Here is a 24336-nt window from a genome sequence, read left to right as displayed (position 1 = left end):
AGAAATAAAGGTTGTTGCTAGGTTCAGGCCTAATGGAACCTGAAAGTTAGATTTTTAAGGATTAGTGGGAAAAAGACTTGACCAGAGAGAACATGTACATGTTGGGCAGAACTGCCAGCCTCTTGTCAGTTTGGTAGAACATGTCTTCCAGAGCTTGTCTCAAGATTTTCAAATTTGCTTGGAGCATTTCAAAGTAGTCAGCTTTTTGTTTCCCATGTTTTGAAATTAGAAGATTTAGCATAGAAATTTTTATTTGCTGCCCCAGCTATTTCTATTTCTGGAAACAGAACAATTGGGATTGCTTCTGGATGGGAACACAGATCTTTCCTGGGTGGTGTTAAAATGTTTGACATATACTGTATAAGGCCTTTTGTACTGTCACTAATGGCAGCAGCCAACTTTCTGCTGCCTCAAAGAAATTTTTAAAAACAAAAGAAACTGCAACAACAACAAAATTCAAGCAATTGAAAATGAGACCTGGAGTCATCAGTAGGTTGCTGGTTCTACTTTATCCTTATCAAATGCTTGTGTGGTGGACTATGTGAAATGAATCAACCTGTGTGTAATTCCCAGGGAACAAAAATCCGCATCATAAAAACCATCACCACCTCTGTAGTTGTCCCTTGCTCACTGGCTACCACATTGGTAGAATCAGTAGAGAGGCCAAGGATTTGAATGGACTTTAATCCCTGGAGTAGATTCCTTCTGGAATGAGGCTTGTTGACTATCTGGTAGGACAGTGTGAGAAAACTTGCCCTGCCACTAGGTTTGCTTCATCTGTTTTATGGATAGAGGACTTCAGCCTGCCATTCTGAGGATGAATAAAGAACTTCACTCCACATGGGAATTTATCCAACACATTTCACCAAGAGTGATGCTGGTGCCCTAGCTGGACAGCTGATACAGCTCTTCCCCCAAATCCCTCTTCCACACAGTACTGCTGAAGGAAAGTAGGAAAGTTTAGGTAGGAGTTTAGGGTATGGATGGAGAGCTCAAACCCTGGATGAAATTTTAGGGTGCTTGTTTAGGAGCTGCTATCTCCTGATAGTTTGTGGAATTGCCTCCTCTTGGATCTTCCCACACCCACTGCTGTGACCTAGTTCTGTGGCATCTGTTACTTAAATGATAAATTTAGGACTAAGGGCTTATCTACAAATAGAATTACTCAGAAATAGCCCATGTATGGGGACACTTATTCTGGAATAAGAATACCTTTCAAAGTGGATTAAACTAAACCAGGAGTGCCCAGCCTACAGCCCGTAGGCCATACATGGCCTATCAGAGCATTTCATAAGGCCTTTGGCCTGTTTCAACACAATATACTAAGGACCAATTCATTAGCATTTTGTCACGTTTACATCATTTTAGTTTACACAAGTGTATAAATAGACAGTACTGTACGTAGAAAAAAACCTACCTACCTACATGCTAAACAAGATTAACTTAAAATATAAATCAATACAGGTGACTTTAAATCTTATTAAAATGTGTAGAATCTGTTTGGCCCACACAAGATTGTGCTTAGGTTTGTGTGTCCCTCCTGTGTAGGAAGGTTGGACGCCACTGGGGTAAGCCAAACCAAGACACTCTTATTTGGCAGCAAGAGAATGCACACATAGAGTAAAGAGTAATTCAGGAATAGCTTTTTCTCTTTAAATTCACATCCTGTGTATTAACTTTTAAGTGTAAACAAGTGTTGTTGCTTCTGGATCTCTGATATTTTTTTTCTGCCTTCTTTCCCTGCTCCTTCTGAATTCTGGGGAACTCCCTGCAAGCAGAGTTTGTATCTGGATGCAGCAGCATATTTGTGATTGGGCCCCAAACTTGCCACTTGGTTACACAACGGGTTCATGAGCCTATCACATCTTCAACAGGCAGGAGTTCAAAATGCTTTCTTGTTTGGGTCTACTGTTTTTTAAATCCAAGCCAGACCAATTTATTTGTGAGCCGGGTTATACTGCCCCTTTAGTGTTTTGTTTTTAAACAGCTATCTCACAATTTAAATAATCTGGTTTGTAGAAACCATGTGGAAAATATAAATTTAAAGATTACTGTGTTCTCCCTTGACCTCAAATATTAAATGTTAATTTTGGCCCATGCCACACAGCCTCAGTAACTAGGATTAGAGGTGGGTATTTGTAGGGGTTGGAGGGAACTGGAATTCACACCACAGGTTCCTGGCAAACCACAGGACTGTAACACAACTGCTGCTCTAGAAAATCCATAACCTGACAATAGACTCAATTAGTAGGCAGTAGAAGTAGTTGAGAAAAGGTAAGTATATTTCATGAAAATTTTCAAAAGAATTGAATGTATTTATTTCATTTGACGTTTTCCATGACATATTTCATTATTTCTATGAAACATTTTTTTAAAAAAACACCTTCATTTTGGTTAGAAATTAAAATACTTTTGCACATGGAAAATGGAAGGTTGGTAGAAAAAAGTGTGAGAGAGTGAGTGTGATGTGGTGCCCCCCCCCCAATGAAATTAAAAATATTTAGTTGAAAAATGAAAAATTGTGTTCTAAATGAAATTTTTTCACATTTTTTATATTGGTTATAAAGAAGTTTTCCATTGACGGGGAGGGCGGTTGCTGCAGTTTTTGACCAGCTCTAGTAGATGGATAGGACACATGTAAAGAATCAAGTCTGGATCCTGGGGCCTTCATCTGCAAATCATAGATCTCTATCACTTGAACAAAAGTAGAACTCTTTAACTGACAGTAACAGGTCCTTTACCGCTAGAGGTGAATGTCACTCCCAAAGCAGCATGTTACTTGATCCCTTCATACCCTTATACCCCTCAGTAAGCATGATTCCTGTGAACGTTTCCCAGCACAGCTCCCCTACCCCCAAAGATTTTTTTCAGCCTATTTAGAGCTACTGTAACCTCCTTTTGCAGATTGTAGAGAAGGTTCAGGGCCCTGCAAAGCCACTTTGTGCCTCTGCTTAAGTGTGTTGCGGGAGGGGGAGATTTTGTGTGCCCACTGCAACAGGGTGAGTTTCACGCAAAGACCTGACATAGTTTTAGAAGTGACGCTATAAATTGGCATCTTTTTAGTCATCAAGCCTGTTCATTTATGTTTAGGGAATTGTGTCTGCCAACCTTACTGAATAAGGTTTTGTTACTAGTTAGCCTTGGAAAGCCAACAGAGCCACCCAAGAGTGAGCTGGATTTAATTCTGGCTCACAACATAAGTAGAATGTTAGTTAGGTTGCAGTCACAGAATACTTTATCCCTGATGATGATAATGTATGAGTCAGGACACAACTTGACTTTCAAATCCAAGGTTAAATTTGCAGGGCTAGCAGGTGGAAAGAACATTTCTTTAATTGTAAACTTAACAAGTTCACTCTGGAATCATTGAAAAACAATAAACAAGGTTCTCCTTGATGCTGTTATTTAGAGGCACTCTTTAAAGAACTGCTACCTGTGTATGTATGCAGTATACCATCCTTTTTTGAAGGGTGTGCCCCATGTAGCCTATGGCACTCTTTCAAATTTAATACTCAACAAGAGAATTATAAGTAACTGTTCTATAATGAATAATCATGTTAAATCTTTTTTTGGAATTATTTTTTTACTAAATGTTTGTGCTGCACTTTGAAGATTAATTAGTTAATGATTCTATCATGCTTTGAAGATGTAAAATGCAGTCTGTAAGTGCTAAGTATTATCATTATCGCATTCTCTTTGAAGTTTTACAAAATTCCATCCCATGGAGGTCTCCTTCTCAAAGTCCTTCATGCCTTGGTAGCAATTTGTAATTGGAGGGGGAGAGAGAGAGAATATCCTTAAGTGCTCTGTTTTTTTAGTACTCTTAAACTTGTTTTCCCTCATATTTACAGCAGAATTAAGGAAATTAAAAGCTTTTGCACTCTTAGTGTTGAAATCTTGAACATTCAGCTTCCACAACCTCTGTCCAACAATGGGCCTTTATTGGGTGGCATGGTTGGTTTCAGTCTCTTTATCCTAGCATGTACATTTTAAATAGGATGTATGTATATCATCCTACATGTTAGAGAGATTATGATAATGTACTTTTCAGAACTGTCCTGGAGACTCTGCAAATGGAAAAGGGAGGAGAAAGTGCATCTTGAGCTGAAAGCAGGGAGATCTATAAAGACCACTGTCTTGGCCAGGTCTTTGGAGACACACGAAATAAAATTAATAGCGAAAAGCCCTGCACTATTTCATGAGTGCACCAGCTAGCTTGTAATTCTGGAACTGAAAGAAGTTTGACAAATGCAGCCTTAAGTTAGAAGTCAGACAGTCTACCTTGTGATACATTTTGTCGGGCTCTTGGGCTTATAGAACCTGTCCCAAGATTGGCTTTGCTGGAAATATGAGATATTAAAGTACAGTCAATCATTTTAGAGATTAAAAGGTTTGGGTGAGGAAGAATAGAACCTAAAAAGAATATCTGCTTGGTTTTGTAGCAGGGAACAAGAAAGTAGGAAGACTCTGCAGGGATTTCTTGCTGCTTTAGTAGATTGAAAATAAGAGTGCACCCGAAGGAAATAAAGCTTATTTTTTCAGCTGTAGTAGTCCTTGCTTATCTGACAGCAGATAGTATGCTGTGGTCATAGAAAAATAAACAGGGGGTTATGATAAAATTGGCAGTGTCTGGCGAAGGCTGCCTTAAACTAACTCACTAGCTGAAGGAAATGAACCAGCAGAACTTTTTTGAAAAGGAAGAGCAAGAAGAGAGGCCATTAAGGATGGTAGTGATTCTGGTAATTAGTTGGAGGTTTGAGAACAATCGGTTAATTAGGAAAGTGAACATTTTTATTTCATCAAGAGAGGAGCTGAATTTAAAGCATGTCTCATTAGCAAAATAATAGAGTCTAGCTTTAATGCAGCAATTAAGATTTTTTTTAAACTTTGCAAACTTTTTATATATTATAGATGGAATAATACTCTTTGAGTTACTTTTAACTGAGTGGTTAAATCCCAGATTCTTCACTGGTAACATTCAAAGATATACTTTTAAAACCCATTTTAAAAAAATTATTTTGGTGAAATTTCAGAAATTCAGCCTTTTTATATGAGTGAGAGATTAGTAATCTAGTTGTCAGGGTTGTTGATGTGACCACTTAGTTAAATAATAAAAGTGTAGGACTGGAAGGGACCTCGATATGTCATGTAGTCCAGTCCCCTACACTGAGGCAGGACTAAGTATCATCTAGACCAGTGGTCACCAACTGGTCGATTGTGATCTCTGGTGGCAGTGCAGTGTGGCTGCCACCAAGGCAGATTCCCTAGCTACCCCGGCCCCACACCGCTCCCGGAAGCGGCCACTGCAGCCCTAGGGGCAGGGGTCTCCTTCTGTGTGCTGTTCCTGCCTGCAAGCACCTCCTCCGCAGCTCCCATTGGCCGGGAGAGCTGCGGGGGCGGTGCTTGCTGAGAGGGGCTGCATGTGGAGCCACGTGCCTCCTGCCCTCCACACCCCAGGGACGCGTTGGCCTCTGTGCCCACCGCCGACTGGGAACCACCTGAGGTAAGTGCTGCCTGGCGGGAGGCCACACCCCAACCCCTATCCTGAGACCCTGGTTGGAGCCAGCACCCCATACCTCCTTCTGTGCCCTGACCCCCCCGCCCCCCAGAGCCAGCACGCCATACCCCCTCCTGTGCCCCGACCCCTTACCCCAGCCCTAACCCCTCTCCCTGAGCCAGCACCCTGTACCCCCTCCTGCACCCCAGCACCCTATACCCCCTTCTGCACCCCAACACTCTGCCCCAGCCCGGAGCCCCCTCCTGCACCCAAACTCCCTCCTAGAGCTTGCACCCCTGACCCCCTCCTGCACCCCAACCCCCTGCCCCTGGCTCAGCCCAGAGCCCCTTTTCACACTGTGAACCACTTGGCCCCAGCCCAGAGCCCGCACCCGCTCCCGAACCCCAACCCCCTTCCCCAGCCTGGTGAAAGTGGGGGAGAGCGAGCGACAGAGGGGGGAGAATGGAGTGAGAGGAGCGGGGCCTCAGGGAAGGGGCAGGGTAGATCCTGAGTTGCCCTTAGATTCAAAAAGTGATCTTGGGTGTAAAAAGGTTGGAGACCACTGATCTCAACCATCCCTGACAGGTGTTTGTCTAACCTGCTCTTAAAAATCTTCAATGAGGGACATTCCACAGCCTCCCTAGGTTCTCTGTTCCAATTAGGAAGTTTTTCCTAATGTCTAACCTAAATCTCCAATGCTGCAGTTTAAGCCCATTACTTCTTATCCTGTCCTTGGTGATTAAGGAGAACCCTCTTCTTTATAACAACTTTTTACATACTTGAAGACTGTTATCATGTCCCACTTCAGTCTTCTCTTCTCCAGACTAAACAAACCCAGTTTTTTCAACTTTCCTCATAGGTCATAATTTCTATATCTTCAGTCATTTTTGTTGCTGTCCTCTGGACTTTCTCCAATTTGTCCATATCTTTATCAAAGTGTGGTGCCCAGAACTGGACACAATACTGCAGTTGGGGGTTGCTCAATACCGAAAAGTGCTTAAATCCCAAAATCTACACTGCTGCTATTTGAATTTAAATATCCAGTGTTCACAACTTCTTGAGAGCTCAAATGTATGGCACAGCACATACATGAACCAATAGTATCTTCAAATAAACTGTGATCTTTTTGCTTAAGTGCAGAGCCCAAAAAGTACTGAACACACTCTGACATCTTCCGTCAGTTATTCCACACCTGGACCAAGAGCAAACAGCTAAAATGTTTGCTGGCAGTCTTTTAGTATTCTCATCTACCACCCACTAAACAACACAGCTGAGCAATTCTCTCCAACAGCCTGTACTTGTGACTTGCAAAACCTGCTGCCAGGCAGGGAAACTAATAACAAAATGCAAGTATAAAATAGCAAACAGGAGTTCAGTACTCTGCTACAAAATATTCCTGCACATACTTTGATGGCCTGATTTTCAGAGACGTTGAGTCTCTTGTTTCAAAATGTAAAAAAAAAAAGTAAATTTTTCTACATTCTAATATTGGGGAGGGGAAAGAGGGTACAAAACTGGTTTGTGTGAATGCTGTATCCGAAATCTTGTTATGACGAGGCGTTTAAGAGACAGACTCAGCATTACCAACTCTAAGTGTTCAAAAATTGTGAGTCAGTCTCCACAAATCACAATTTGTTTAAAAATCATGAAAATTTTAAAATATTAAATGTTGGGGTTTTTTTCCATTTGCCTTGTGTTTTTTGAGCCTTTATGGTTCATTTTTTTCAAGCTTTTCTCCACAACTATGAGGACTAGAAATTCTGGATTTTTTTTTAAATGACACCTAATAACATGACTCCAGGAGTTGGGGCATAAAGAAAAACATGAAATATCATGATATGCTCAATAGTATTGCAAAAGTTGGCAACACGAAAACTTTTCAGATCACTCAGGATTTCTACTCCACATAAACCGCTCTCATCCCAAAGAAAGTATCTTAACAATGGCTAAACAAAGTTTCTGCCTACAGTTTGCATCCTGTGAGCTAACTACTAGTGTTTGGGGTTTTTTTTTTTTTTAATATGTATAGTGCAGCTTTCATGGTGTTGTTGCGCTGACATGTCAAGAGTAACACTAAAAAATTATTCCCAACCCCACAGCCTCAGAAAACATTTAGGAAATTTAACAATATTCGCACATTTTTTTTTACCTTTTAGGGCAAATGAATTCTAGAATGGTGAGCCCTCCACTTGAGAATGCTAAGTCCATAGCTGCTGATTACTTGTACATCTGGGGCAGACACTTTGATCATCGCAACTGACCTCAGTTGCTGGCTAGGCACAGAGAGTGAGAGAGAGGCCAAAATTCTCAGCTTCATTCTCTTGTGTGAAAGTTAAATCATTATTTGAAGAGGAAAGAGGAAGTCAGAGGCAGTGAAGAGGACGCTGGACTAGAAGTCAGGAGATCTGTGTTGTCTTTCCAGTTCTGCCACTGATCCTACTGTGATACTCTGAGCAAGTCACTTCTGCTCTGCTTCCCCTTTAGTCCTTTTTCTGTCTTTTCTATTTAGGTTGTAAGATCTTCCGATCAAGGATTGTCTCTTTACTGTGTGTTTGTACAGTGTCAAGCACAATGGAGTCCTGAGATTGTTCGGGATTTCTAGGCACTACTGAAATACACATAATGATAAAGGACAAAAATAGCAATAATTGTACAAGATAAATGCACTGAGCTGGACAGAGAGAAGTCATATAGTCACAAACCAGTCTGGGAAACCCAAGAAGGTGCTAAGCTGTTGAGGATGTACTTCAAATAACAATCTTCCTCTGAGGTATTGGAAGTACATCATCTGGTTGTGGCTTGAAATATTCCCCTCATTGATTCCATTCCAAATACTGCAGTATCCTGATAATGTATGAGAACCAGAACATGAAACTGACTTGCCTATTTTCAGCATCCATCCTGAGGGAAATGCAAGAAGTAAATTCTTTATTAAAGGTGAAATGTTAATCAGATCTTTTCCCAAAGTTCTTTCAAGTTTCTAATCAAAGGAGGTGTTTGTAGCACAAGTAAGGAAATCTACTTTTTTTTTTTTTTTACAAAATGCATCCATCTAAAGCTAATGCAGTCCCGTTAACCCTGTTCAGCAAAATGCCAAAGTAATTCAGCTATTAAAAGTTTGGTTTTAGTTTGTCACAAGTGGAAAAGACAGTTTGGCTTGTATGCAATTGAATCCTGTCATTGTCCTGATGGAATGCAGATTGGAGTCTTATGCTAATGGATTGGTGTTCTCCCCCTTCTGTGAGTTGTTAGTGTTTTTTTCCTCTTGCTTTAACAGGATCAGTGGGAATGCAGCTGTCTAATGTCATCTGTAGGAGAAACCTAGCAGTTGTGTTGTATGTCTGTTGCTTCCTTCATCTTGTGTCAGTCTTTTTTTGGTAACAGGAGAGGTACGCACCTTAACTGACAGCTAGGAAATCTCCATATGACTGTAAGAGGGAAAAAAATCCAAGTGCTGTTTCTGTGTCTCAGGGGGGTGGGGTTCTTTGGGAGACCAGGACTCGTGGTTTTAATGTGTTCTGTCAGAGGTGATACAAATATGAGTGTCTAAATCTGGTGACTTGAATTTAGTGTACTTAATACGGATTTCTGTAATGTCTGTAAAATAATGTTAGTTTAGCATCAAATATTAACCATTCCTGATTATATCTATATCTATATATATCAACCTTATCATGGACAGACTAGATTATCTGTGTTTCTCACTGAGCCATGTCTGTTTTGTTAATGTCATTGGGTATAAATTACTGGCATACAGCTGTTGTGCTGACTTTTTTGTAGTGTCCGGCAGCTGTTTCTTCTCTAGAATTAAATGTCTACATAAAGTTTTTGAGTCTCTCTTCATTAATTAAAACTTTGTTGAAGCACTTCCTATTTTAATAATGAAGCAAGTGCAGTCTAAGGGAATGAATGAACATGCTCTAGGTACTGGAGTAGGGCTTCGGGATCCTGTCCCCAAGAGCTATATTTCATGCTCTATTGCTGACTCACTGTATGACCCTGGACAAGTTACTTTGCTTATTTGGTCCTCATTTTCCATCTGTAAAATGAGTGTAATAATGTTAACCTACCATAAGAGGGGTTTGCAAGAGCTTTGGATGAAAAGTGCTATAAAAGTGCCTGGTACAACGACCAAATCAAGCAGTATCATTTTGTGCAAAAAGGACACATACTTTCTAAAATAAAATTGTGTGCCCATTAAGGCCAAAGGGCACAATTACAACGTAAAGCCATAGCCCAAGGTAGGAGGTTCTGATGCCACTGCGGCTCAGCAGTGTGGTCATTGCATCCCCATTTGACAGAGAGCTTGTGTTCCACTGGCAGGCAGCCAGCTTTGCTAACTGATACAGGGTGACAGGGCCATGGTTCTGTTCTCTAGAATTAGAGCCCTACCAAATTCACAGTCCATTTTGGTCAAATTCACAGTCATAGGATTTTAAAAACTGTCAGTTTCATGATTTCAGCTATTTAAATCTGAAATTTCACAGTATTGTAATTGTAGGGGTCCTGACCCCAAAAGAATTGTGTGGTGGCCGCAAGGTTATTGTTTGGTGGGGGTGGGTGGGGGATGGCGGTACTGCTACCCTTACTTCTGCATTGCTGCTGGGAGTGGCATTGCCTTCAGAGCTGGGCAGCTGGAGAGCGGCGGCTGCTGGCCAGGAGCCCAGCTCCGAAGGCAGAGCCGCCGCCAGCAGCAGCGCAAAAGTAAGGCTGGCCTGGTATGATGATTGCCACCCTTACTTCTGTGCTGCTGTCTGTGGAGCTGGGCCCTTAATCAGCAGCCGCAAATCTCCGGCCGCCCAGGTCTGAAGGCAGCAGCACAGAAGTAAGGGTGGCAATGTTGTGACACCCTCTAAAATAACCCCTGGTAACCCCCCTGCAACTCCCTTTTGGGTCAGGACCCCCAATTTGAGAAACGCTAGTCTCCCCTGTGAAATCTGTATAGTATAGGGTAAAAGCACACACAAGACCAGATTTCACAGGGGAAGACCAGATTTCATGGTTCATGACATGTTTTTCATGGCCGTGGATTTGGTAGGGCCCTATCTATAGTGAAGCATTTTCTGGAAGCTTGGAGCAGTCCTTGGGTTCAGGGATCACCACTGGTGTCCATCCCTTGCACAAATGAGGGTGTGGTATAATTGGGAGAAAGCTTCTTGTATCCTTTTAATCCCTTTGGCGCATTCTCAGGTCCAGATATTATTGAACCCTGACTGATGGGAACCATATTTACTGAAAGTTCCACAATATATTTGTACCAGATCATGAAAATATATAAGCCAGATGATTTTAGCAAATCAGGCCATAGCCTCATTACTGGCCATCTATTAGTTACTTTTTGAGGCTATTTTGATACAAAGAATGTGCAGCACACTCATGATCTGTCACTGAGAAAAGTAAAGGAACTTTTTCTAATGGACCAGAATGCATGGGGGGATTTATGTATAAACTACAAAAATAATCTTCCCTTTAATTTTTAACTTCCGTTTTTTGTAGACACATAGTATCCATTACAAGTAGGATTCAGTATCATCCTGAGTTAAGGTTCTCTGAACATTTTCCGCCCAAATATTATTTGTAATAATAACATTTGCATGTAACTTGCTTATCGTTGTTTCCATCACAAACTTGAATTTCAAGAAGTATGTAACCTCAGTCATAAATATTTTGCAGTCAGTACTGCTAGGCAAGGGGATGGATTTTACTTTTGTGGTGCTGATTTATTTGTAAAGTGTGTGTGTGTGTGTGTGTGTGTGTATTCAGCCATTTTCAAGTGAAAGGACTACAAAAGAGCTAATGGTTTCAGGTGTATTTTTGGGCAATCACTTTAAAAAACAGCCTCCTAATTCAGAGCCCCACCACTCCATACTACAGATCAGTGCAGTGGTTCCCACTTTATTTTTGTGGAAACTCCCCCATTGCTGGGTGCCTCTTCCCACTAATGTTGCTTTGTTTGTGTTTTTGTTCTCTCTCCCTTCCTCCCCTGCTGGCTTCCTGGTGTTAGGCTGCCTGTGCTCCTGGGAGTGGGCCAAGCTGTGTATCGAAGCAACAAAGTGAAGCTTTTTTTGCAGGCTGCTTTCTTGTAGCCATGTACAGATGAGCTGCTCTCACATTCTTCTGAGCTGGAGAGGAAAGCAGGAGGTTTTTCAAGTAGTTGCTTGAAAGTAGTATGTTTGCAGTGGGGAGGATTGGTGGTTGTGCAGCTTTCTTTACCCTCCTTCCTCCTCTACTGCCTTATGGGCCCCTCTTCCCATCATCCCTCAGGTAGGAAAATAATGCACTAGTGCTCTGAGTATTTGGAGGGGACAATGTTCAACCAGGATTTGAGTGGTTGGGGATTCATCTTTGGGAAAAGTGGATATTTTGTATGCACGTGATGTCTTCCAGGAGAAGCTGCATGGACACAATGGCTCAAAGAGCAGCTTTATGAATTGTATGGAGAATGCAGGTACTAAGGAAATGTCCAGGTGTGCTAAAGAAGCTGTTACAATCTATTACATCAATTCATTGTATACTAAGAAGTGGAGTTTCTGTCAGTGAAACAATGGCTAGGGAAAATGTGGTGTTCTCCACAAAAAATATTAAAGTATCACTAAGGACATGACCAAACTGAACAATCTGGATGTTAGAAATTAAATCAGGAACACACATGATTGAGACATGAAGTTTTATCTCCCTTCCAATACTACTACCTGTTGTTGTTGGCATTAGGTATTATAACTCTGGATATTCTAACTATTCATGTAAACATGAGATATTTTGAAGATGCCATGTATAAATGCACACGTCTCCTTTGACTTTCCTTTGCAGTCCCATTCATTTTTTTCCTTTTCACTCCATAGTTCTTGCTGACAATCTGAAGTCTAACCCAGGAATTAAATGGCAATACTTCAGCTCAGAAGAAGGCATTTTTACTGTGTTTCCAGCGCACAAGTTCCGGTGTAAGGGAAGTTACGAGCATCGTAGCAGGTATGATTTTATTCTTTTGTGCTCAGATGGAAACAAGTGCTAAATTATATTCTCAAAATATTGTTTTCAATCCAGCATCCTGCTTTTCTAGAGGATTCTCATGAACATTGAATCCACTTCAAAAGTTATTTTTTTCCTCCCTTGGTATCCTGCTGTTAATTGATTTATCTCATTAGACTGACCTCACAGTTTGTAAAGCAAGCCCCATCCTTTCATGTATTTATACTTGCTCCTGCATTTTCACTCCATGTATCTGATGAAGTGGGTTCTAACCCACGAAAGCTTATGCCCAAATAAATTTGTTAGTCTCTAAGGTGCCACAAAGACTCCTCGTTATTTTTGCTGATACATACTAACACGGCTATCACTCTGAAAATTGAATCTTTAGGTTGTTCTAAAAATCAGCAAATCAAACTTTCAGTAGCGATTTTGCTTGGAAGGATAAAATAAGATTACCCTCCAACACACTCACCTTTCCCTAGCTTCAGCTTAATAACCTTAACAGCCAGTAAACATTTGTAAGTAATGCCTCAGCCTGCTAACATTTTGTAGATGGTAGAGAAGCGCAGAAGATGGTAGAAAATCAGTTCTTCATTTTCTGCTAGGAAACTTACTTGAAATTGAACAATAAACTAGGGAATAAGTGGTTGGATGATTCAGATAGCCATGCTAATAATCTGTTTATGATGTAATCCTGTTGAAAAGTAGCTTGAGTACAATTTTTTTCCTCCCTGGGCTCTAGTGCCCTTCACTATATGAATTTTAGCACCAATGCATAGATCAACCTGGTGAAAGGTTGTAATGTTAAGTCATTCCTACAGTTGAATTTCACATCAGCCATTTTGAAATGTATACTCCTTTCCAAGTGCTGTAATGCAGTTATTGGTCCTGATCTTGCAGTCCTTTCTCCGAAGGACCTCCCCACTGATTGTAATGAGAAGTTCTGCCTGTCTGGAGACTGCAGGATTGAGGCCTACTTCCCTTTTGTAGAAAGGCCTCTGAATTTTCCTAGTTAAAAAAAAAAATTTTTTTTTAACTAGGTTAACATTGGAGGTAATGGACTACTTACGAAGACCTTACAGCTTTGTAATTTGCTTGCCAGCATAAAAAGGCACCTTGTGGTGGTATTTTGAGAAAATCCAGTCGCCTGACTCTCTCCTTGTATATTAGCTAATCATGCTGGATAATGAATCTTACTGAGGAGATATTAGTTCATACAGGAATATTTCCATATAAGAAAGAGACGATCATAGAGACTGAAAAATGTGTTTTACTTATCTGTCAATATTGAGCAATCTAATCTAATATGTAGGTGTTTACCCCATAGTCATCATCATATGATCTGAGTAGCTGGGCTTGTTTGAACATACTGTGGTTTGAGAAGGGTGTGGTCTAAAGATTTAGAGCCAAGAATACTTGAGTTCTAATCTCAGATCTGACACAGATGTCCTCTGTGACCTTGTGCAAATTATTCAATCTCTGCTTCAATTTCTCCATAAGTAAATTAGGAATATTTTTTACCAGTACTTACCTGAGAGGGTTTGTTGGATGAACTAGTTAACCTTTAAGTGCTTTGAAGATCAAAAGTAGTGTGTAAATGGTAGAGCTGTAGCCTGTTCTATAATTAAGAAATGGTTTGTGCCAGCTAAACTTAGTTTGTGCCTTTTCTAAAATCTTCTGCATTTCCTCTAAAGGACTTCTGTGGGTGATTTTGATGTACTAAAAATTAGATCCCAAACTCAATGTTAAAGTCAAGTAGTTTTAGGTCTATGCTAACAGGGAAAAAGGGTTCTGTTGTTTTTGACTTCCTTATTCAAGATCCTTCTAATTTCTTCCAGCTTTGAGACCCTGAAAAGAGATCTTCGGTAAATCTTTCTCACATACCTCACGGTATCAAACTATATCTGAACGTTTCACCAAGTAGTATATTTTGATGTTGGCAAACATATACATGAAAACGCTGAGTCCTTTTAGCAGACTTTGACAAATTTTGATAATCCACTTTAAAAATGCACAGATAAGAAGGGCTTGTGGAGCATGACCTATGTGCATTACATTCCAATGCATTCATAGAAAAGCCCTTCCTGGCAGGAGCCTTATTCTCATTGTGATAAACCAAACCTACTGTGCTAACTCAATTATACACAGCTTGCACAGATTTTTACTTGTCATGTAACCAGCAAACATCCAGTATTGTATTTATCTCTCCATATGGCCAAGATAGACTGCATCAAGCATTCATCATGAGCAAAAAGAAAAGGAGTACTTGTGGCACCTTAGAGACTAACCAATTTATTTGAGCATAAGCTTTCGTGAGCTACAGCTCACTTCGTCGGATGCATTCAGTGGAAAATACCATTCCACTGAATGCATCCGACGAAGTGAGCTGTAGCTCACGAAAGCTTATGCTCAAATAAATTGGTTAGTCTCTAAGGTGCCACAAGTACTCCTTTTCTTTTTGCGAATACAGACTAACACGGCTGCTACTCTGAAACCTGTCATCATGAGCAGTTACTTCTTGTCACTCTTACCGATTCTGTTTCCAAAATCTTTGTGCTGTGTTTGCTGAGATAGTTACAGACAGTATCCCTGAACACTGTCACTACTGATGCTTTAACAAAACAGGTCATTCGCTGCCTGAAGAGAGTTGCTCGTTGACAACGAAGGCCGAATGTTCCAAAATTAGGACGTAAAATTGGACACCTACATAAGTAGACACCAAAATAAGAGACCTGATTATTAGAGGTGCTGAGCGCCCACAACTCTCATTAGAATCAGTGGGAGTTGAGGGTTCAGCATCTCTAAAGATCAAGCCCTTTTTATTTAAGTGCCTAAATCAGGATTTAGGTGCCTAATCTGCAGGTACTCACAATTGACCATTTGGTCTAAATATTCGAGCCACGGTGTCAGTTGTGTGGATCATTCTGTAGCAGCTGGAATCTTCTTTTAGTTGATTATTGTGCAGGGGACTTGTTCAGACTGTCACTGAGTTAATACACTTTTAAAAAAATTACAGGTTGCAGAACCTCTGGACGTCCATCTGCCAAAACAGTCATTGTGTGGCCTTGTTATTGTCCTTCCTCAGCCCCTTTCTTCCCTGTCATTTGTCAGTTGTCATTGAAATTAGGCTCCAATCGTGCAAACACTTATGTGCAAGCTTAACTTGACTCGCGTGAATCGTCCCTTTGACTTCAATGGAACTACTCAAAAGCAGGAAGTAAAAACTAAGTGGTTGCAGGATTTGGACCTTAGATTGTAAACTCATTGGGGCAAGGACCTTATCTCACTCTCTCTGAACCCTGCTACCTGACTAATGCTTCCTAGCCCTGCAACCCTACTCGTAAACACATCAGGTTAAGTTTTCAAGGTATTCTTCGCTAATGTAAAATTTCATGATGCCAAGCAATTGTTCCTTTTTTTTTTCTTTTTCTTTTCAGTTGTAAACTACTATGGAAACTGTACGCTGAGAGGTCATCATGATGTCAATATGTTTGTGTCATTTCAGGCCTGTCTACGTCTCTACGGTTAGACCCCAATCTAAACACATAGTTATCATTGTGGACCATGGGGCTTCAGTCACAGAGACACAACTTCAAATTGCCAAAGATGCAGCTCAGGTCATTCTGAGCTCTATAGATGAACATGATAAGGTGAGTTTGCACTAAGCCACTAGTGTATCTTTCCTTAGTTTTAACCATCGTCGGGGGGCGGGGGGTTGTTTACATTTTCATTTTTTCATTTATCTAAAACAAAATCCTATTTCTGAGTTATTTATCTGTAATGCTTTCAGCTTTTTAGGAAACATTTTGTAACCATTTTTGTAATGGAAAGCATTGTGATACAGTGCATTAGGTACAGGACCAGATGTTAGGAGAGCTGTGTACTAATCCCTACTCTACCATTTGGCACACTAAGTGGCCTAGGGCAAATCATTTAACCTCTGAGACCATTTTCCAGGCTGCGAAATGAAGATAATTTACTTCACTACCTTACGGGGATGGTGTGAAACATAATTAATGTCTGCAAAGCTCCCAGAGAGTTTAGATAAGAGAAGAGGAAGGCTAAAGCACAGGGGCTGGGTTTCATTTTGCAGCTATGTTGCAGACATTCTGCATAGCATTGGGGTCACTTTCCCTTTCTCAGCCCTAATTTTTTTCATCCATAATATAGGAATAAGACTTAGTGCATGGAAAGAGTTTTCAAATCCTATGGTAGAAGGTACTATGGATTCAATGTAATAGAACACTTAAGCGTGTGCTTAAAGTTAAGCATGTGCTTAAGTGTTTTGCTGAATCAGGGACTATATGAAGGGGAAATTTTTATTATAAGTTAAAACAACACTTTAATTATGCAATAACTTGGTAATTTTGAAATCTGTTTTACAGGCACACATTTATGGCTCTTGTGGTATGCAGCAGTGTTTTTATTTGGTCACTAATTTTGCATCAGTCATAGCTCATAATAAAGTATGCCACTTCATAAACTGTATCTTACTGATACATTTAATAGTGCAAGGATTATCATTGCTTTCTTTAACTTATCTACAGGATAAAAAGTGGTTGTGAATTTGGCTCACTTTCAATAAAATATTAAAAGTACAGTAAGTTAGTATAGAGCTCATCATGTTTGCCTGTGGAAATTTCCTAGTTTTTTCTACAAGCACTTCATTTTTCTGTGGCCACTGGAGATTTATTGAAAATGCTCTCTGCAGATTTTGGGTTGAGATATCTATAGCTTGCTTAGATTTTTTTTTTTTTTTTTTTTTTGCCTATGAGAGTATGGTAACTATTATGTGTGAGCAGAATGAAGCAGATTTCATCTGAGAAAAAAAGCCAAAGTCTCTTTTTACCTTAATCAGCATAAGTCTAATCCTTTTCAAATGTGATGGATTTATGCCTCAAGCATTTTATTTTTTAACAATTGGTTTTAAATCCACAGAAACTTTTCTGTTGGCTTATCATTGTGTATGCTATATCAGTACATAAGGAATTATAAATGGTAAAATAATCCAATATATTTTCTTCTCTTTTTTAAGATCTCAGTGCTAACTGTGGCAGACTCAGTAAGAACCTGCTCACTGGATCAGTGCTATAAGACATTTTTGTCTCCTGCCACTAGTGAGACAAAAAGGAAGATGTCCGCCTTCGTTAGCAGCATAAAGTCATCTGACAACCCTACCCAGCATGCAGTGGGATTTCAAAAGGCTTTTCAATTAATACGAAATACAAACAATGGCACAAAACTCCAAGGAAGTAAGTCTGTTTTTATACAAACCTTTCTATTATTTTTTTTAAGTTTGCGTATTTCTTTTTTGTCTGAATTGCTCACATAGGCAGAAGCCTGGGCAGGGCAGTGTCTTATTAAAAGTATTTACCATGTTGATCAAATAGGATATACTGGATTTTAAATCCACGTACTTAGTGGCTGTTAAAATTGTCCATTACATTTCATTTGCTTCTTCCACCCACTGTCCTTTACCTCCCTTATTATCTGTAATATGTAATTATAGGGATGAGTTGCTAGATCTTTGAATTATTTCCCAGATGTGGATCCTTTTTAATGGTAATCATTAGCACAGCAAACTTCTTTGACTGTCAGGTAAAATTCCCATTTGCACAGATGTGCTCTGGCTATGTAAAATCCTTGGGAACATATCAATATTTCTTATCAAAAAACCATTCACAGAGAACAACTACTGTGTCTGAAATATGATATGATATTTATATGTATGTCTCGGAGTGGCTTAACTGTATTCTCACTCATCAAAGAAAATCTGCTTGAATTTTTGTGTGTAAAGACATGTAGAGTTACTCATATCTAGTCCTATGCTTTCTATTTGACTTCAAAAATAAATACACAATAGCCAAACTAACAAAGATGTCTCGGAGAGGGGAAAGTGGGTGGCAGATTCTACTGCCCAGAAGGCTTTTTTTTTTTTTTTTTTTAGGTAGGGCGGGAGTTAAGACTTGTGTTCTTTAGTAACTGATCGAACAAATTCTAAATTTGAATGCAATCAAGCACTGTCACATTTCCTCAGCCATTTCCACATTCCCAGTGCCAGTGTGGGGTGGAGAAACTGGGCTAATTTGGGGGTTTGGTCAGCTTGATTTTGGATGTACATTAAGGACTCAGTCCAATGCCTCTTCAAGTGAATGGGAGTCTTTCCATTATTTCAAATGGGCATTGGAGAGACCCTTAACTGAAACTTACTATTAAGAAAAGAAAGTAATAACACACATCTAAGGAGCTTAGTGCTCGATCCAGAGGAATGAAGTGAACTGTGCTCCCATTTCACTTTGTACTCCTCTAGATTGATAAGCATTGGGATCTGTTGAGCTAGAAGTCCAACCTATCTGATGCTATCTTGTATTTATGTCTAGATCAGCTCAAACAGGCAAGGCTTTTAACTTCTGACAAAGTGAGGGAAGGGTAGCGGCCTGGTGATAACAAATCTAATGCAGCTGAAGTTGGCTGGAGTAAGTCTTGCTTAGTTATCATTAGTTATTTCAAAGAACGTTGGCAATAGATTCTTGCTTGTGTGTATTGGGAATAGAAGACATTGGCATATTCTGCAGTGTGAAAACACATGGATTTATTTCAGTTTCACGCATAATACTCGTTTTATTTTAGGCACTGGTACATAAGGACACATTATTTGAAGCTCAAAGTTCAGTGCACATGCTCTCCTTCTCTGGCTATGTGTAAGAACAAAAGAATTTTAAAGATTTATAATGTGTACAACAAACCTGAGAGCCTGGGCGACAGGCTGAGAAGAGGATGTGTGATGCACTTCCATTTTGTTGTAAACAATCTTCTTGTCTATTCTTTGTTTCTGGTACAAAAAGAAATAAGATAATATTATTCCTTTTTACTGTGAATTTTTAACGCCCTGTTCCCTAACAGGATCTGCAGGCGTGTCAGAGAAACCATTCACATGCAGAAAAGTAAATTAATAATGGAAAAAACTGAGGCATTTCTGGTGTGTAAGATAAGAATTATATTGAAAAGATGGATGTTTCTGCGTTCCCCAGCCTGCTGTCAATATCTATTATATTGGTGTCACCAGCAGCTCAGTAATTATTTTACATTCCTGTGGTGCCTTTAATCCCAAAGTATTGTAAAGTGCTTTGCAAATGGTATATATACACCACAGCCACAGAACTCCTGTAGCTCCTGGATTTACAGGACGCTCCAGGTGGACGAGTAATGCACAGCCTGCTGCACAAGTGGAGAAAATTTAAAGACCGAGCTCTTGGGAGAGTTAAGGGCTTTGTATTGTAAAATTTTTGTTTGTTTTTTTTCCAGTGCTATTGTAGGAAGGAAAACATGATTCATTAACTGTATAGGAGAACTGGCTATAGCCTAGGCTAAAGCATGGGTTCCTAGCACAGAGAACTATATTTTATCACCCTTGCTAGCAATAAAAAAAGTAAAGTTGTATCTCAGTGCCCCTAACAGCAGCACACAGCTCCTGTGGTGTAGATTGAAAATAAAGGTTAATAATTTTCATAAAATCTTTCCCAGAAATAAGAGGATACTCTTGGAGGAGTGTTTTTTTTAACCAGATTAAATTTAAAAGCTGTCTCTAGTTAAAGAGTAGGCGTGAGGGGAGGGGGAAAATAAATAAAAAAGGAAAGGAAAATAGAAGTTTCAGGTGCTTCTTTGCATCAAAAAACACTTTTGATTTAAAGCATTTTCAGGCTATTAGTTCAGAACACACACAACAGCGAACTGATGTTCAAAATTTTTTTTTTTTTAAATCAGTCGGGCAAGACCTGACATTTCCACCAAAGCAAGGAAATTCAGAGGTAAGCTGGCAGTCTTTCAGTAATATGCTCCAGTGTGCTTTGGTATTGTAGGACCAATGTATGATCCCTAACTGATACACAAGATGCTTTAAATGCTGAAGTATAGGATGGAGCGTAAGTATTGATTTGAATTTCCTTGAGTCTTTGAGATAGGCCGTTAACATAAGACATTCTTTACAGCTTGAAAAATATGTTGATATGTGTTCAGTCTAAGTAGGGCAAAATGACTTAGTGATGAATGGTAAGTACATGTCGTGTCTTATTCTTCAAATGTTATACTACCTCTAACATACAATGTTGTGTATCCATAGTCTTCCACCCTTTAGGATCCCAAAGATCAAGTGGTGGTGGTGGTGTTTATTATTTGTATTACCATACTACATAGGAGCCCTAGTCATGGACCCCATTGTGCTAGGAGCTGTACAAACACATAAGCTATGGATTAAATTCTGACTGCCCCAGCACAGGAGGGGGTGAGGATGTAAGAATCTCTTTCCCCCACTTTACTATTGTATACCCATTCACTTAGGCAGCCAGAATGCCGACATAGAAGTCATCTCATGTCAAGTCATGTTGGGAATAGGTGGGAGACATAGTGGGTGATCACAGACAGGTGGTGGCCAAAGTACAAATGGAGGTGTAAGAGTTACTTTTACAGGCAGCTGCTGACAACTGCCTCCACACAACTCCCACATTATCTGGAAAGCCACCAAGAGCTCTTTAAAAACAGGAATCACTCAAGTGCATCCATCCCTGGGATGGGACATTTCCCTATTTATCAGTGTAGGACAAAAAATGAAGAATACTCCAACCAGCAAAAATGGCATGGAGAGCTAAGGTAGGCAAAATGTAATTACCTATAGGGAAATTTTGTTTTTGGAGGCTAACACCCCAACTCCTGCCACAGGACCTTGAGTAACTACATGCACCTTAGGTCTCAGCTAAGAGAAGGCTCAGGACTGTCCATGTGGGATGAATTTGTCCCTCTCAAGAGAGGGGTGTCACCACATTGAATCACTAAAAGAACTTTCTGCAGGACACTGTTCCTTGAATGTTTCCCTTCCATGTTCTGACCAGGACAGAACTTGTCTAGCCCAAGAAATCTGGTGAGGTCACAGCCTAGGACTAGAAAACTATATAGTGTGTTAGAATGTGTGAGCTGAAACCCGTGAATCTTTGGTAGCTGAAACTGGGGGAACTGAAAGTGCATTGGGAATTATAAAGGCCTTCACAACCACACAGTGAGTATTTTCATCCATTGCAGATACCTGAAACTCTTATAAATAAGGTTGTTGATAACTTCACATTTATCTTCTTTTACTGACATAAGGATTTTTACTGCATTACTGAATGTCTCGAGTAAATTGGAATCTAATATACTGTCTGCCATATATATTTCTGCTTAGTTACAGATATGGTCGTAATTTACCTGTCAGCTGGGATTACATCAAAAGATGCTTCAGATGATGATAAAAAGGCTACTCTCCGTGTCATCAATGAAGAAAATAGTTTCCTCAATAACTCAGTTATGATTCTCACTTATGCACTCATGAACGGTAAGAAATGTGTGCCAAATTTCTGGTAGATTAAAATTCTCTAGTAACACAATGCAGTGTTGTTCTGTGTCTGTTTGAAAGGGTCAAAAGTGAGTTTTGGCCCTTAGACTCCAGAGGCCATTCCCCAGATTATAACAGTTTCCTATCTGGGACATAAAACTACTTAGTCATATGTTTGCAAACCAGAATTCAAATGAGCTGATTAAAATATGTTGCCTGAATTGCTGAATGCCTAGCACCATGGGGCAAATTCAATACATGGTGTAACTATAGCGTTTGCTGGAGCCTCACCCTCTGACACCAAGCCTGAATTTGGAAGAGTTTCCCCATTAAGGCCCCAATTCAGCAAACATGTAAGCATGTGTTTAGCTCCTATTGCTATCAATGGGATTTAAGTCTGAGCTGGAAGTCAAGCATGTGCTTCAGTGCTTTGCTGAACTGGGACTTAAGCCAAGAGTAAAGTTAAATATAAATGTACGCACACTGACCCAGTGGAATCATAGTCCTTTTTTCAAAAATATCTGTAGCACAGAAAGCAGTAGACTGTCTTATTAGCATGGGTTGCACAGACACCCCATCCAGGGAAGCTTATGCCTGGCCATGGAGAATTTGCATGCAAGCCACACTAACACACTGTATGGCTGTATAGCAGTTCAAATCCCCATTTGGGTCCCCACTTTCAAGAATTCCCTTTGTTAGGTTATCTGCAGGGACTGAATCCTGGCACATCTGTTTCTAAAAGCATGAGACTGTTGCTTGAGCTAAAGGACAAGGTCTATTAACTCCAAGGCTGCATAGCAGATTCATAAACTTCTACCTGGACTAGTCACTGGTGGGAGACAATGGGTTACACAAAGCTCTCTGTTTTAAAAAAAAAAAATAATGGTAAAAATATCTAAATAGTGACATGGGAGCAAGCATCTTGAGTTTCTGTACAGTGGAACAGTTATCTGAGTGGACACCTTTAAATCCTTTAGTGACTGATTATACCTACATTATAATTCACCCCACCAGTATTAGTCACTAAACAGTACTCCACACTTCCACTTAAATAGGCATTCTCTATGTTCAGTCTACCTGCCTGAGTTGGCAACACAAAGTACGTACTGTACTGTAGTTTTAATTTGGAGTAAGATGTAAGAGACTCAACTAAAAATACATTTCCTACTTTCTCCTCCCTTATCCTGGCAATATCTCTTTTTTCAGAGGGAGTGACAGGATTAAAAGAACTGGCATTTCTCCGAGATCTGGCAGAACAGAACTCAGTGAAGTATGGAGTGCCTGATCGAACTGCCTTACCTGTGATCAAGGGGAGTATGATGGTCTTGAACCAGCTCAGTAACTTGGAAACCACAGTGGGTCGATTTTATACAAACCTCCCCAATCGAATGATTGATGAGGCGGTCTTCAGTCTGCCCTTCTCCGATGAAATGGGAGATGGTAAGTGCTTAGAAAATCTGAAGTTGAGCAGGTAAAAAAAAAACAGAGGTTAGGCTTCTGTCTGTCATCCCCCAGGTTTCTAACCAACAGATAAGGAGGTGCTTTTAGGTCTGCCCCTAAGGAAGTAAAATTAAGTCCTTCGTGCAGGGATTACATGTAAAGTTTTACACTCACAGGGGCCTGTTTATGGAAAGTGTGGGTAATGTGACAGCTAATGGATTTAAGTTGAAGGGTGAAATTGTCTCTCATGGGCATACTGATACAGCCTCAGTAATTTGGATTTGTGTAGGAAACTCCTCTGGGTTTGTGGGAGCATGGTTCCAGGCTGTAATGGCAGCCATGGGGCCCCTCGCACTCCAGCGGGCCCATTCAGAGCTGGTGTTGCCCTCTAAGCAGACCACAGGGGTGCATACGGCAGCATAATGGAGGAAGTGGCATTCCTGTCAGATGCCGAAAACTCCCTTCCTTCCTCGGATATTGGAGCTATGAACACAGCTTCATGAGGGGTTGTTCCTGCTGGCCATTTCCTCTTCCTTTTCCTTCCTTCCCCACAGTAGCTGAGGTATGGAGCAGCATCTCACCGAACAGTTTAGCAACTGCTCTGGACTCTCTACCCCACACCTTCCCGGGTTTGGAAGAGTAGGACTCCAGAAGGTTCTAGCAGTCATACAGGGTTGGGGAAGGACCCAGCATATCTGGTGGAACTGCTAACTATTTGACCAGATTCTCTGTTCTGATTAAGCTGTGCTCAGAAAAGACTGAGGAATGTGGTTATCCTCAGCACAAGACAGAGCAGCCTGAACCCTGGCATGAATGGCCATTCTGGAAGCCAGGGATCAGCAGCAACATCCTGGTTACTACACCCTGTTTGCCGGGGGGGGGGGCAGGTTTAGGATGGAATCGGAGTCTCTATGATGGCTCTACGTCAGTGGAGTATTTCTCCCAATACATTGCCCAGATCCACCAGTTATAGATCGCTTTATGCTGACATATCGAGGTTGTGGACGTAAATCTGACCTGTTACTTAAATCCTCTATAAACCCTAATGTTCACATGTTTTTTTTTA

The 24336-nt window shown here is 40.4% G+C and overlaps 1 protein-coding gene across 1 annotated transcript in view; it reads left to right on the top strand.

Annotated features, from left to right (window-relative positions):
* Nucleotides 1–24336, top strand: part of CACHD1 (cache domain containing 1) — a 185405-nt gene that overhangs the window by 114625 nt on the left and 46444 nt on the right. Inside the window, exons 5-9 of the mRNA XM_073357445.2 lie at nucleotides 12340–12466; nucleotides 15972–16116; nucleotides 17502–17718; nucleotides 21681–21830; nucleotides 23037–23270. Coding sequence (XP_073213546.1) covers nucleotides 12340–12466; nucleotides 15972–16116; nucleotides 17502–17718; nucleotides 21681–21830; nucleotides 23037–23270 — 873 coding nt within the window. The remainder of the gene's footprint in view (nucleotides 1–12339; nucleotides 12467–15971; nucleotides 16117–17501; nucleotides 17719–21680; nucleotides 21831–23036; nucleotides 23271–24336) is intronic.

The sequence above is a fragment of the Lepidochelys kempii genome, chromosome 8 (assembly GCF_965140285.1).
Source record: "Lepidochelys kempii isolate rLepKem1 chromosome 8, rLepKem1.hap1, whole genome shotgun sequence".
Taxonomy (NCBI): domain Eukaryota; kingdom Metazoa; phylum Chordata; order Testudines; family Cheloniidae; genus Lepidochelys; species Lepidochelys kempii.
Note: the sequence above shows the minus strand (reverse complement) of the source record. Positions and strands in the feature narration are given on the sequence as shown.